This window comes from Entelurus aequoreus, linkage group LG02 (assembly GCF_033978785.1).
Source record: "Entelurus aequoreus isolate RoL-2023_Sb linkage group LG02, RoL_Eaeq_v1.1, whole genome shotgun sequence".
Classification (NCBI taxonomy): domain Eukaryota; kingdom Metazoa; phylum Chordata; class Actinopteri; order Syngnathiformes; family Syngnathidae; genus Entelurus; species Entelurus aequoreus.
In genome coordinates, this window is record NC_084732.1 from 34,914,686 (window position 1) to 34,929,908 (window position 15,223).

Sequence of the window (15,223 nt, forward strand, 5' to 3'; positions counted from 1 at the left end):
TTTCAGCTTGTACATCTAAACAAGCCTTTACATGATAGTCTTTTTTTTTTTACTTTCACCAGTATGTTTTTTAGGGAGATGACAAAAGATTCTTAAAATGTTATATTCTTGTGTAATTTCCACTTATGTCTAGTTTGTTAGACTCTACAGAATAATATTTATTTCTTATTTTTATTCTCAAAAATGTTTTTCTTTTCTATACTTTGTGCCTTTTAAGACCTTACTGTAGTCTTTGTAAGATCATGTTACCTCTAAACTAAACTCACCTTTTTGTTATCTTTTTTTACATATAAGAATTGATAAGACAATCGATAAAGACCCGAATCATTTAGCAGAATCAAAAGTAAAATCAGAACTGTAAAAAATCTTATCAATTCCCATCCTTAAACATAACTCAAATAATTATAGATTTTGATGACATTTTTCAGGAAATGTCCTAAAAACAATTTCTCTCAACTGCTGTAGAAAATGGATGGATGGACTACGAACACACTTCCTTTTTCTGCTTACAGCGTTCCACACCCCCACCTTGCCGCCCCCACGCTGTGCAGAGGATTCTGGGAGATGTAGTTTATTTTCAGACCCGGCCAACGCTAAAGCGCCAGACAAAAACTACACACCAAGTTTTTGTTTGATACCGCCTGGCGTCACGGCAATATTTTGAAGACTTTGATACCGAAATACCGTGGTATCTACAATACCGTTACATTCCTAGTATCATTCCTTCTGCTTGCAGGTGCGACTCTGTGTGTGATCAGTGAAGATCGCAGCTCCTTACGGCAGACAGTCAGCAGGCTGGAACTGGAAGAGGAATGGAGGTTCAGGCTCAGCGATGAATTCCAGACCGCAAACGCCAAGGAGGACCGACCTCTGTTCTTCCTGACAGGAAAGCATATATGACTTGGAACAACCATGAACACATGAATCACCTGAAAACATATTGTTTACATGAACTAAATTTATGCTCTAAATGGAAACTATTTGTATTCCTTTTTTGTGTGTGTGTTTGGAAAGTGCCTAGCTGTTTTTTCAAGAGTTTTGTGTGAAAAGTAATGTACTCCAGTGACAGAAAACTTTTGTATTTTTGCTTTACTTGAAAAAAGCTCTGTTATTCTAAAAAATATAAGCAGTATTTTTAACATTTTCGCTGCAGCTTATCAGCGGCATGTAATTGGAAAACGGAAAACAATCCAACTATGTATGATTTCTTACTTGTGAGAACACAATGTAGGTCTGCAGTATTACTTTCTGCAGACCTTTTCCATCAAGTGACAATCATGAGGGTATGAGGGTAGCCGATTTTTGGCATTATGTTTTTTATATCTTTTTTTTTTTGTAGAGATTTGCATGTTAATTATTTTAAGAATATTTTATACAGTACTTATCTACTGCTTGAGCATGTTTTTCTTTATTGAAATGTAGATCTGTTCCCTTTCATCTGAAGAATGCTTTGTACTGTAAATTGGCAGCATGTGATGTATGTTTCTAATTGTATAAATGTACAGAAATGTTTTAATTTCTAATGTGTTGCTGTTTTTGTTGTTTGTAGTCCCATTATGGAGCACAGCGATTTTTTTTAATCACATTCAATAATTATATCTCCCCTAAAAATTATTTACAACCTTTTAGACTTAGACAAACTTTAATGATCCACAAGGGAACTAGTTCCACACAGTAGCTCAGTTATAAAGGATGGAAAGGATAATGCAGGTATAAAGTAGACTAAAAATGTACCGTAGTAGCAATATAAAATATAACATATACGGAATATTTACATATTATATATACAGTATATGATATATACTGATATATTATATTTGTGTATAATATATACAATATATAACAATTACCATGTACAATATTACAGTATATGTAACAGCTGCAGCATAAAATAGAGAGTAGATCCAGCAGAAAATACACATTATAAACAAAGAGAGGTAGCTAACATAGAAGCGGTCAGATATCATCTCTTGCTGTATGGTGAGTGATTATTAGGGGTGTGGGAAAAAATAGATTCGAATTCAAATCACGATTCTCACGTTGTACGATTCAGTATTGATTCTCATTTTTCAAAAATCGATTTATTTATTTTTTTTTAATTTTTTTTTATTAATTCAACAAAATAATACACAGCTATACTGTAACAATGCAATCCAATTCCAAAACCAAACCCGACACAGCAACACTCAGAACAGCAATAACAGAGCAATTGAGAGGAAACACAAACACGACAGAACAATCCAAAAGTAGTGAAACAAAAATTAATATTATCAACAACAGTATCAATATTAGTAACAATTTCAACATGGCAGTGATTTAAAAAAATCCCTCATTGACATTATCATTAGACATTTATTTAAAAAAAAGAACAATAGTGTCAGAGTGGCTTACACCTGCATCCCATCTCATAAGCTTGACAACACACTGTGTCCAATATTTTCACAAAGGTAAATTAAGTCATATTTTTGGTTCATTTAATAGTTAAAACAATTTTACATTATTGCAATCAGTTGATAAAACATTGTCCTTTACAATTATAAAAGCTTTTTACAAAAATCTACTACTCTGCTTGCATGTCAGCAGACTGGGGTAGATCCTGCTGAAATCCTATGTATTGAATGAATAGAGAATCCTTTTGAATCTGAAAAATATCATTTTTGAATCGAGAATCGTGTTGAATTGAAAAAATCGATTTATAATCGAATCATGACCCCAAGAATCGATATTGAATCGAATCGTGGGACACCCAAAGATTCGCAGCCCTAGTGATTATACAGCTGGATGGAGTGCGGAACTCCGGCTTCCGCCCACCTCCAAAAACATTGCACCTGGGGATAGGTTGATTGGCAACACTAAATTGGCCCTAGTGTGTGAATGTGAGTGTGAATGTTGTCTGTCTATCTGTGTTGGCCCTGCGATGAGGTGGCGACTTGTCCAGGGTCTACCCCGCCTTCCGCCCAAATGCAGCTGAGATAGACCCCCGCGACCCCAAAAGGGACAAGCGGTAGAAAATGGATGGATGGATGTTTCTAAGCCAAACTGTCAAGTGCAAATGAAAATACAGCTCCACCGGTTTAGTCATATTTGTTGTGTTCATTCAAGTTAATCTTAAATACTGTTCTTATACTTGAATGCCTATTGGTAATGTGTTCTACTGTCTTACTCAGGCTATTTACGTTGTGCTTTTTGATACCTTGAAGCCACCGTAGTTGGGCTGGGCCTTTTGAGGAAGTTACTGAAATAAAGGAGAGTGCTGTTGTGAAGTTGAGCGAGGCTGTTGTGTCTGTTATTTGAACATAACATTTGGCGAACGAGGATGGCTGACACACCTATATTCTCCCTGCCACCTCCGGACCCGTTTCTACCCCTCCCGGGCGATCCTGTCATTCCCTGGAATCAGTGGAAATCGTCTTTTGAGACGTATCTTTTGGCCACAGGTTTGGACAATGCCACTAGCGCGAGGAAGCGCGCCATTCTCCTACACCTGCTTGGAGCGGAGGGGAACAGAATTTTCAATTCTCTCAGCGGTACGCTGGACACTTATGATGCAGTCATAACAGCTTTGAGCGGACATTTTGTAAAATCACAGAATATCCTACTCCGCCGGTTGGAGTTCAGACGAAGATGTCAGCGCCCGGGTGAGTCTGCCAGGCAGTATGTAGCAGATTTAAGAGCCCTATCACAGAACTGTAATTTCGGCAACCTCACTGATGAACTCATTCGAGACCAGCTCATTGAGAAAACGTCTAATCCCAGAGTGCAGGAGGAGTTGTTACTCAAGGATGCAACTTTGACACTTGATGACGCACTAATAATCGCAATACAAGTGGAATCGGCTACTGAATGTGCGGCCAAAATTGCGGAAAATAAGCCTCATAGGCCTACCCCTGTTATTGAACAGTCAGTGCAACAGCTATCAACCTCAGACCCTGATGCTGCTATACAGGTAGCGCGTCCCCAGCCAACACGTCAACAGAGACGGTGTGGGAATTGTGGCTCCAACCGCCATGCAACAAGGGCCCAGGACTGCCCTGCTAGGGGCCAAACTTGTCGCCGTTGTCAGAAGCCTAACCACTTTGCCAGGTGGTGCCGGTCCGCTCCGGCCGATTACCCTGATGCACAGTCACATGACCCGGCGGTGCCTGTGCGCACTGTAGGCCCCCACTCAGCGACTTTCTCGAGGTGCCCTGTTTACCTGGATGACTGCTGTGTCCCTCTCCTCCTCGACACTGGGGCCAAAGTGTCACTACTGAATGTCGACACCTGCAACCTGCTCTTCCCGAACAGACAGCTACAGCCCCCGTCCACTGCCCTCTGTGGCTACGGCCGCAGCAAAATCGATGTCGTCGGCCTTCTCTACCTCCCGGTTCGCTACACCTCTACAGCTGTGGACCGTTTCCCGTTCCACATCACGCGCCGCGGCGAGAACATCATGGGCCTCGACCTCTTCACTAGCCTGGGTTTTACCCTGCAGGACAACAGCGGTATGCGGATTCTACACGTAGCGTCTCCGAGGCAACACGACCAGCCGGAGCTGTTTAACGGCCTGGGCTGCCTCAGCTCATTTACACACAAGCCACTCCTGGACCACAGCGTGCCTCCCGTGGTCCAGCCCCTTCGCCGTGTTCCCCTGGCTTTGCGGGACGGCGTTACGCAGGAGCTTCAACGCCTCCAGGCTGGTGGAATCATAGAGCCCATCGACGCTTCCCCATGGGTGTCCAACATTGTCATCGCCAAGAAGAAGTCGGGCGGACTGAGAGTCTGCGTCGACCTCCGCCAAGTGAACAAGGCAGTGGTGCCTGACAAATATCCTCTTCCTACGACGGAGGAACTCACTACACACTTCCACGGCTCCCGAGTTTTCAGTAAATTGGACTTGCGCCAGGGCTATTTACAAGTCCCTTTACATAAGGAGAGTAGGGACTTGACAGCGTTTATCACCCACACTGGCCTGTACCGCTACACGAGGATGCCTTTTGGGCTCAATTCAGCGCCGAGTTGTTTCCAGAAAATCATGTCCACAATCCTCGCTAGCTGCACTGGGACTGTGGCGTATCTGGATGATATTGTGGTGCATGGGCCAGATGCTGCCACACACGATGCCCGCCTGGAACAGGTTTTCACCGCACTCAAGCGCCACCATGCCACGCTGAACACAGAGAAGTGTGTTTTCGCTGCACCCGCCATAGACTTTGTTGGGTTCCGTGTCTCCGCCGACGGCATCTCGCCTCTCCAGTCGAACGTGGATGCCATCATCGACGTCCCCACTCCTGCGACGGCCTCCCAGGTGGCATCATTTTTGGGGATGACAGCCTACTACATGCGGTTCCTGCCTCAGTACTCCTCCATTACGGCCCCGCTCAGGATGCTGCTCAGGCAGGAGACACCATGGTCTTGGACTCCCAAGTGCCAGGTTGGTTTCGACGAGTTGAAGCGGCTCCTCACCACGTCTCCGATCCTGGCGCACTTCCAACTGGACAGCCCCACATTTGTGACCTGTGATGCTTCCGCAGTGGCTCTAGGTGCCGTTCTGTCACAGATCCATGATGGCGTAGAGAGACCGGTAGCGTTTGCCTCTCGGGCGCTCAGCCCCACTGAGCAGAAATATTCAGTGGGCGAACGGGAGGCACTCGCCTGTATATGGGCATGTGAGCGTTGGCATCTCTACTTATACGGAAGGTCCTTTACTTTACGGACGGACCACCAGGCCCTGACGACCCTGATGTCTACCTCTGGTGTGGGGCACAGGCCCCTCCGTCTTCACAGATGGTCAGACCGTCTGCAGCAGTATGACTTTCAGCTACAATTCACCCCTGGCAGGAATAACGTGGTGGCAGACTACCTGTCCCGTCCTGCCACCACCCAGGGCCCCGCTGTCTCCCCGGAGGACGAAGAAGACGTGGTCCACCTGGTCCACTCACCATTGAAGGACACTGTCTCCCTTCGTGATTTGGAGACGGCCTCAGCAGCCGAGCCTGTCTTCACCATGCTGCGTGACTACATCAGACACGGTTGGCCTTCCCGTGTCCCACCTGAGCTAGAGCCGTATTCCCGTGTGAAGAACGAACTGTCATGCTGGGGTGAGGCCTGCATCGCCCGGGGACACTGCGCTGTTATCCCAGTAGCCCTCAGAGGGTGTGTCTTACAGATGGCACACCAGGGTCACCTTGGCATAGTCAAAGCCAAGCAAAGGTGCCGTGACACAGTGTGGTGGCCCGCCATCGATCGAGACCTGGAGGGACTCATCCGCTCCTGTGCAGCGTGCCTCACCAGTGGGAAGACTGGGCCACCCGCTTCGCCTCCACTCCAGCCCCTGGACTGGCCAACTAAACCGTGGGACCATCTCCAGCTTGATATCTGTGGTGAGCTGCATAATGTGCCACACCACCAGAGGTTTCTTGTGGTGGTCTACGACCTGCATTCCAAGTGGCCTGAGGTGGCTCCCATGGGAACGGTCACCTCTGCTGCCGTCGTCGCCTTCCTGGACCGCCTGTTTTCCCGTTGGGGTTTACCCCGAGCCATCACCACGGACAACGGTCCTCAGTTCCTGTCCTCGGAGTTCACCGCCTACCTTGCCAGCAAGGGTGTTACTCACATCAGAACCTCCGTCTACCACCCCCAGGCAAACGGGGGGGTGGAAAGGTACAACCAATCACTGAAGAATGGACTGCGTGCTCACATGTCCGAGGGATACTCGCTGGAGGCTGCACTGAATCAGACCCTCCTCCACTACAGGGCGACTGTCCACTCTACAACAGGGGTCTCTCCTGCCAGCCTCATGGTGGGTCGAGAGTTTGTGCTTCCCCTGTCGAGACTCCGCCCACCGATGGCCGCGAGCCCGCGACCATGCTCAGCAGCAGTCAAGTCTCGCGTCAAGGGACAACAAACTTCCATGAAGCAAAGGTTCGATCAGAAGCACAGGGCTAAATGGCCAGCTGTCAGAGTGTCGGACTGGGTCAGAGCGCGCCGGCCCCACCGCGCCAACAAACTGTCAACATTCTGGTCTGCTCCATACCAGGTCAGCCGCCAGCTGGGCCCAGCTTCATTTCAGTTAACCGATGGATCCCGTTGGCACGCTAGCTGCCTGCGCAAGGTACCTGCCCCTCCTCACCAGCCTCACGTCACAGGGGTGGCACCGAACATTCCCGCATTGGGGCCACGCCCTCCGGTGCCCGATCCAGTGGCAGCACCCCTCGCCCAGGCTGTGCCGGTCGCGCAGTGCCCTGCTCCAGCACCGGCCCCACTGCCGGTCCCCCTTGCTCCTGAGCCTCGGCCTGTTAGGGCCCGTGCACGCCCTGAGCGTTTTCAGGACTTTGTGGCCACCTTCCATACTTGAAGTTTTAAGAGAGGAGGGGAAATGTTGTGTTCATTCAAGTTAATCTTAAATACTGTTCTTATACTTGAATGCCTATTGGTAATGTGTTCTACTGTCTTACTCAGGCTATTTACGTTGTGCTTTTTGATACCTTGAAGCCACCGTAGTTGGGCTGGGCCTTTTGAGGAAGTTACTGAAATAAAGGAGAGTGCTGTTGTGAAGTTGAGCGAGGCTGTTGTGTCTGTTATTTGAACATAACAATATTTTTTATACTCCAGATTTCTCCCGTTTGTGTGATATTGTCATTACTGTCAAAAGTGGTGAAAAAGTGTATTACAACTGAGTACAGCTGCGGCCCATACAGACCAAAGCTGAAAACCATGTCTATTGGCGGCCCTCTAGGGGGTGCTACACAGCAGACTCTGATGCTCTCTTTGGTTCCAGTGGACTACACATCATCCACCTTAATGTGAACAGCCTCTCTGGAACCAAACTCGACCAAATCAGAGACATGTTCCTCAACAAAAAGGTAAAAATTCTGTGTTTCTCTGAAACCAAATTAGATCAAAGTGTTTCTGACTCGGAGATAGAGATAGAAAAACTTCTCGGTTATCAGAAAGGACAGGAATAAACATGGAGGGGGCGTTTGTATGTATATTCACCAGGATATAAAATACATAACTCGCACTGATCTCAACCACAATGCCCTTGAATCTGTGTGGGCGGAAATCAAATTTCAAAACGCTAAGCCGGCATGCTTACATATGCATTGCCTTGTATTTTTAAACTAACAATATTGTCAATAGGCAGAAACAGAAAATGGTCAATTCACTCTATAAAGTAAATATATATATAAAAAGTAAATATACGTATTTAATCTATTAGGCTACAACTTCAAGGAAACGCTGCTCCATGCACAGCTAACATATCAGAAAATGAATAACTGGTGAATGACAAGAAGTCCAATAAAAGGTTGTTTATTTATACATATACATCTCTATTCCTCCTGAGGAGGTGGAAGCGGGACGTCTCGTCTCCTCGTTGCTCCCCCGCCAAGTTGAACCACCTGATGGCGTGTTTGGTGACCTCAGCGTCCGTGGCTGACCGTCAACACATTTTTACTCACAGCACCTGTAATCAAACAAGATTACAAGACAGATACGTTTATGTTTATGGTATGTAGCATCCAAAGCCAAGTATGCTTACACAATACAAAATATGTGATAGGTATTAAGGAGATTACATTTGAAAAAAAAACATGACTTAAAGTTACCGGAGGTGGTTAAAATAAGGTGCGTAAACTATGAATTTGTGATCAGGGTTTAGGTGTGCAAGACATCCAAAATGTTCAAACAATATCGTTATTTGGTTCCTTGATAAGAGTACTTGTTTGGCTCTGTTGGATGACGGCGGCGGGGGGTTGGGGTTGGGGGTATACATAAATATCCATAACCCAACTTTGGGAGGTTGACATTGTTTTCTTATTATATTTGTACTATCATTCTGTGTTTGTATTCGTGTAGGCCAGGGGTGTCCAAAGTGCGGCCCGGGGGCCATTTGCGGCCTGTGTGTCATTTTTTAACGGCCCCAGGGCACATTTTTTTAAAAATACAATCGAAATAAATAAAAAACTTTAAAACGGAAAATGCTGATTATCGGTCCTGCTAGACACCAACATCTATTTAATAATACCACCTTAACATTTGACAACCAAACAATTACACAAGGCGACTCGGTAAAGAATCTGGGTATTATCTTCGACCCAACTCTCTCGTTTGAGTCACACATTAAGAGTGTTACTAAAACGGCCTTCTTTCATCTCCGTAATATCGCTAAAATTCGTTCCATCTTGTCCACTAGCGACGCTGAGATCATTATTCATGCGTTCGTTACGTCTCGTCTCGATTACTGTAACATATTATTTTCGGGCCTCCCTATGTCTAGCATTAAAAGATTACAGTTGGTACAAAATGCGGCTGCAAGGCTTTTGACAAAAACAAGAAAGTTTGATCATATTACGCCTATACTGGCTCACTTGCACTGGCTTCCTGTGCACCTAAGATGCGACTTTAAGGTTTTACTACTTACGTATAAAATACTACACGGTTTAGCTCCAGCCTATCTCGCCGATTGTATTGTACCATATGTCCCGACAAGAAATCTGCGTTCAAAGAACTCCGGCTTATTAGTGATTCCCAGAGCCAAAAAAAAGTCTGCGGGCTATAGAGCGTTTTCTATTCGGGCTCCAGTACTCTGGAATGCCCTCCCGGTAACAGTTAGAGATGCTACCTCAGTAGAAGCATTTAAGTCCCATCTTAAAACTCATTTGTATAATCTAGCCTTTAAATAGACCCCCCCTTTTTAGACCAGTTGATCTGCCGTTTCTTTTCTTCTCTCCTCTTCTCCCCTGTCCCTTGCGAGGGGGAGTTGCATAGGTCCGGTGGCCATGGATGAAGTGCTGGCTGTCCAGAGCCGGGACCCCGGGTGGACCCCTAGCCTGTGCATCGGTTGGGGACATCTCTGCGCTGCTGACCCGTCTCCGCTCGGGATGGTTTCCTGTTGGCCCCGCTGTGGACTGGACTCCCGCTGATGTGTTGGATCCACTGTGGACTGGACTTTCAGACCCACTCGACATCCGTTGCTTTCGGTCTCCCCTAGAGGGGGGGGGTTACCCACATATGCGGTCCTCTCCAAGGTTTCTCATAGTCATTCACCGACGTCCCACTGGGGTGAGTTTTTCCTTGCCCGTATGTGGGCTCTGTACCGAGGATGTCGTTGTGGCTTGTACAGCCCTTTGAGACACTTGTGATTTAGGGCTATATAAATAAACATTGATTGATTGATTGATTGAAAAGTGGTATTTAAAGAGCAAACAGGTGAAATGTAACAAGAAAATGTAGCAGTTTACTCTAATCACACAAAGCTGCCATGTAGGCGGTTTCTTTCTTTAAAAAATAATAATGAATCAAAATCAATGTCATTATGAATTATTGACCTATTCAAGGCTTAAGAAGTTTACCTTCGCAATCAGCTGGTCTTGGTTGGGCTTAATAGTTTCCAGCAGGCTAAGGATCTGGATTACCTCAGGCGCTGTTGACAAACAGCAGTATAAAATTAACATGTTTCAGTGTTTATCCTCATTACTCATAATCCTGACATTAGCTATTGACCTTAGTTAATTACAAAAGTTATTGACAAAGTTTGAAGAAAATATGTGATTGCTTGTGAATTTAAATTTTTTCCAAAATTTGTGGCACAGAATGTCCATCCGGTATTTGTCAGTTATTGCTCACCAGAGCAGGAAATGTTGTCGGCCATTCTTCCCCCTCGCCATGTTGGCCTGTAGGCCAGGCTGGATCCAGGCTCCTCTGTCTGCCACATGTTGAGGGCTGCTGGTGAGGGGGGTGGAGGGAGTCGAGGAGGGACTGCCGTTCCTAGTGAGGTGGGCATTGTGAGAGAGCCATCAGTTAACCATGACTGGTAATACCCAAGGGGCCTATCTATACACTAATATTTCAGAGATCAGTCCCTACCTTGTGTAACTCTCTGCATGTTTAATGCAGGTGCTGGTGAAGGCATATGAATGCGTCCTTCCCCATGGTGAGGTGCTAAGGGAGATAAATTGGTATTAAATGGTTGTGATCTGTTAACCATGGTTACTGGATGCTGAGATATTATTTCAGAGATCAGTCTTTACCTAGAAAGTTATCTCCAGTTGAGGAGTCGAGTTGACAAGTACTCATGACTCTTGCTGGCACTCGGCGAGACGGTGGAGCTGGGAGAAGGGATACAAGGAGAGGGGGATATCTTTAGCACTAAGAATGTTAACCATATCTTTAATATTAATGTGGTGGTTTCGTTTTTTTGCAATACCAAAATTGCCAAATATACACATAGTACAAGCATCTCTGGTCTATTTTTGAATGCTACCGGAAATAACCTTCCTATTACTGTAGAAACATGACAAAAACAAGACGGAACACACTTACACTGGCTTCCTGTTCCTTTTTTCTGGCAGCTCCTCATTCTCTGCCTCAGATTGCAAATCCCAACTCCATGTTCCTCAGTAATGTGACACAGGAGGAAATAGTTACAATCATGAAAAATGTTTAAATCTAAGACTTCAACTGATTGTAACGGAATTGATATGGAAACGATAAAAAAGGTTATTGAAGAGATCTCAGGACCATTGATGTATATTAGTAACCTATCATTTCAAACAGGTAAATTTCCAAACAAAATGAAAATAGCTAAAGTTGCACCAATTTATAAGACTGGAGACAAACATCAATTTACAAATTATAGACCTGTTTCTTTACTTCCACAATTTTCTAAAATCATTGAAAAACTGTTCAATAAAAGATTAGAGAGTTTCATAAATAAAAATAGAATACTCGAAGAGAACCAATATGGATACAGAGCTAATGTTTCAACTTCAATGGCTTTAATTGAAATTACAGAAGAAATTACCAACGCAATAGATAGTAAAAAATGTGCGGCAGCAGTTTTTATGGATCCAACTAAAGCATTTGACACAATTAATCACAATACTTTAATCAAAAAACTAGAACGATATGGCATCAGAGGGTTAGTCTTAAACTGGATAAGAAGTTATCTAACGAACAGGAAAAAATACGTGAAGCTAGGCGAACACACGTCTACAACGCTAAATATATCCTGTGGTGTACTTCAGGGATCAATATAGGACCTAAATTATTCAATGTCTAGATAAATGACATTTGTAAAGTTACAAAAGATTTAAAGTTAGTATTATTTGCGGATGATACAACAGCGTTTTGTTCAGGAGAGAACACACAGGAGATAATACAAATAATAACAGAAGACATTAACAAATTAAAAAGATGGTTTGACACAAACAGACTATCTTTGAATCTCAGTAAAACTAAAATAATGCTATTTGGTTACAGTAGAAGACAAAGTCAAACACAAATACAAATAGACGAAATAGACATTGAAAGAGTAAATGAAACCAAATTTCTAGGTATAATGATTGATGATAAATTGAACTGGAAATCTCAAGTAAAAAATATACAACATAAAGTAGCAAGAAACACGTCAATAATGAATAAAGCAAAACATGTTCTAGACAAAAAATCACTTCATATTCTCTACTGTTCACTAGTGTTGCATATCTGAGTTATTGTGTAGAAATATGGGGAAATAATTACAAAAGTACACTTCATTCATTAACGGTGTTACAAAAAAGATCAGTTAGAATAATATATAATGTTGGATATAGACAACACACAAATCCTTTATTTATTGAATCAAAGATACTGGAATTCCACGACATAGTGAATTTGCAAACAGCTAAAATTATCAACAAAGCAAACTATAACCTGCTACCCAAGAATATACAACAATTCTTCTCAAAAAAAGAGGAGAAAAATAATCTTAGAGAGAAATGTAATTTAAAACATTTGTACGCACGTACAACACTTAAGACCTTCAGTATATCACTATGTGGAATTAAATTATGGAATGGATTAAGCAAAGCAATCAAACAATGTACTAATATGATCAATTATTTATGCTTACATGTGGAAATAATAATAGTAAATAAAATAATAATAATAAAAAAGGTAAATAAAGCATAAAATAGTCTCTAATAAATTAATTAAATAAAAAACAGTATATAAAATATATACATCAGCAAATAACAAAAATATAGATCAAGAAAAAGGATCCTTAATATGTGCAGCAATTTTTCCCACTCACATCACCTCATTTTATATTTTTTCTACAATTAACTATGCCAAAAAACACATAATAGACATACCTTTTTTTTTTTTAATGGAAACAAAAACAACAGGGCGTCACACACAGCTAGTCCACAGTAAACAGGATCTCGAGCTCCACTAAAGAACAAAGAAAGAAATAATACACACTCATATTAATAGCAAAGAACGGCTGTTTCCACTCCGTTAACGTTACGTTGTTGACTAACGCAGTAACGTTAGCGACCTGGGCCTAAACAACACTGACAATAAAGTAATACGCTTTCGTTTCAACCAGTTGGAAATATGTGGAATATCGTAGCATGTAACCTACACACATTCACAGCGTCTAACAAAAGATGGCCTAAGTTAACTGCATTGAACTTTTTACTCACCGGCTTCACGCGGGAAACTTTCACATTCTGGAGTCGGGGTCCCCTGGAACACAAAACACAGATAAAAGACAATTTTACAATAGCACGGCGAAAAAATGACCGTCGTTCTGTGGGTTTTTTGACGAATAACACTCTTTTCCACTTTTCTTCGCTCGGGCCTCACCTACCGCGTGCAACCATTTCGAATTTTCTGGCTACGTGACATCAGACGCACGTCCCCATGCAAAGCATTCTGGGAGGCGGCGCTGGAAATAAAACAGCCTTTTTTTACAGAATATAAATTTTTACTGCTAGTCCTAATATCAAACAACGTCATTACAATCATACATAAATGATGATGGAAACACAAAGGCTGATCTTTACTGCGAATGTAGCAATAAATCAATAAATCTATACTTACGTTCGTTTTCCAGCAAAGAAAGTCCAGAAATTATGATCTTGGCTCATGCGCGTACACGCTAGTAGGCGCGTCCACGTCTGCGGGTGCAGACATTGGTCGGCTCAGCGCGCGTAGGCGCAGTCTATAACTCTAGGCGGCGCGCGCCGGTTTAGTTTGTCGCGTCCGCGTATGCGAATCAGACACGAGTCCGCTCAGGATCAGCTGTCTGACCGTACAATTTTCAGAGGCGGAGCTGTATCCTCTAGGCGGAGCCAAAACGAATGTGACAGTAACGCGGGTTGGGCGACTTGAATGCGGATCCGTATAGGAGTCTTCTGCTGTGTGGGTACTGATAGGGACTGTTTACAGACCCCCTAATCAGAGTGATTTCTATGGTGCTCTTGAGAAGTGCTTGGCTGGGGTAGACAACGTGGAGAAAATTATAACTGGAGATCTGAACACAGATATTCAACGCAGAGATGCGCCTGTCTTCAGATCCTACAGCAAGCTTTGTAATCTGCATTGTTTTTCCCAGCTAATAACACTACCCACAAGGGTGTACGATTCCACCCAATCAACCATAGATCTCATTCTCACATCAGGCCGGCCTAAAATAAAAAATAGTGGGGTCATGATCTGTGGTCTTAGCGACCACTATCTAACCTTCTGCACCCGCAAAATAGCTAAACCCACATAACAGCTCAATCCAGATTCCTTAAAAAATACTCTAGTGATAATTTCAACCTAAAATTAGGTGAGTGGGACTGGTCCCCTGTGCTCACGAGCAACCTGGTCGATGATGCTTGGGATCGCTTCAAAACAGCGTTCCTAGCGATACTAAATGATATGGCTCCCGTGAGAATAGTCAAGATCAAAGCCCGCTCTGAACCATGGATGAATCCGGACCTATTAGCTGCCATAAAAGACAGAGACAGAAAATACTCAGAATACCAAAAGTGTAAAACCAAAGTAGATAAACAACCCAATAATAACCTCAAATCACTCCTTTCAACACTTAAAAAGCAATGCAATAAATTAAGAAATAAGACAACCAACCTGACTAAATCCCTAAAAAAAAATTACATTAACGACAAAATAGAAGAAAACACAAATAAGCCACGTGAGCTCTGGAAAATCCTCAACAATCAGCTTCCTGGCTGCAGCCAGAAACTTAAAACCAGACTCACCAACATCAACATCAAGGAGGGTGACTCCCTAATTACAGACAAAATGGAGGTAGTAAGCAGACTTAACACCTTTTTCACCAGCATAGCCACAACTCTATAGTCAACAAGCTGCCCCACCACTCTGGTCGCTTTGGTGTAGAACACATTAAAGCCTTCTACAGAAAGCTAGGAGTGTCCAACAACGATTTCAAATTAGAAATGGTCTCAGC

General features: G+C 43.5%; 1 protein-coding gene and 1 long non-coding RNA gene across 5 annotated transcripts in view; one reads left to right on the forward strand and one right to left on the reverse strand.

The window, feature by feature from the left end:
* The window catches only part of greb1 (growth regulating estrogen receptor binding 1), a 47,965-nt gene extending 46,245 nt beyond the window's left edge, over positions 1 to 1,720 (forward strand). For 2 of the 4 annotated variants that reach the window (XM_062025821.1, XM_062025835.1), the window contains exon 34: positions 737 to 1,720. In XM_062025821.1, coding sequence (XP_061881805.1) covers positions 737 to 900 — 164 coding nt within the window. In that variant the 3' untranslated portion in view covers positions 901 to 1,720. Of the gene's footprint in view, positions 1 to 512 lie in introns of all 4 variants that reach the window. The other 2 variants (XM_062025825.1, XM_062025845.1) reach the window with 2 other exon arrangements.
* Positions 1,721 to 11,304: 9,584 nt separating this feature from the next.
* On the reverse strand, positions 11,305 to 13,478 carry LOC133663097 (uncharacterized). The gene is made up of 3 exons (XR_009828241.1): positions 13,449 to 13,478; positions 13,116 to 13,194; positions 11,305 to 11,377 (listed from the first exon to the last, which is right to left on the reverse strand). It is a non-coding gene; the product is annotated as an uncharacterized LOC133663097 (long non-coding RNA).
* Between the last annotated feature and the right edge of the window lie 1,745 nt (positions 13,479 to 15,223).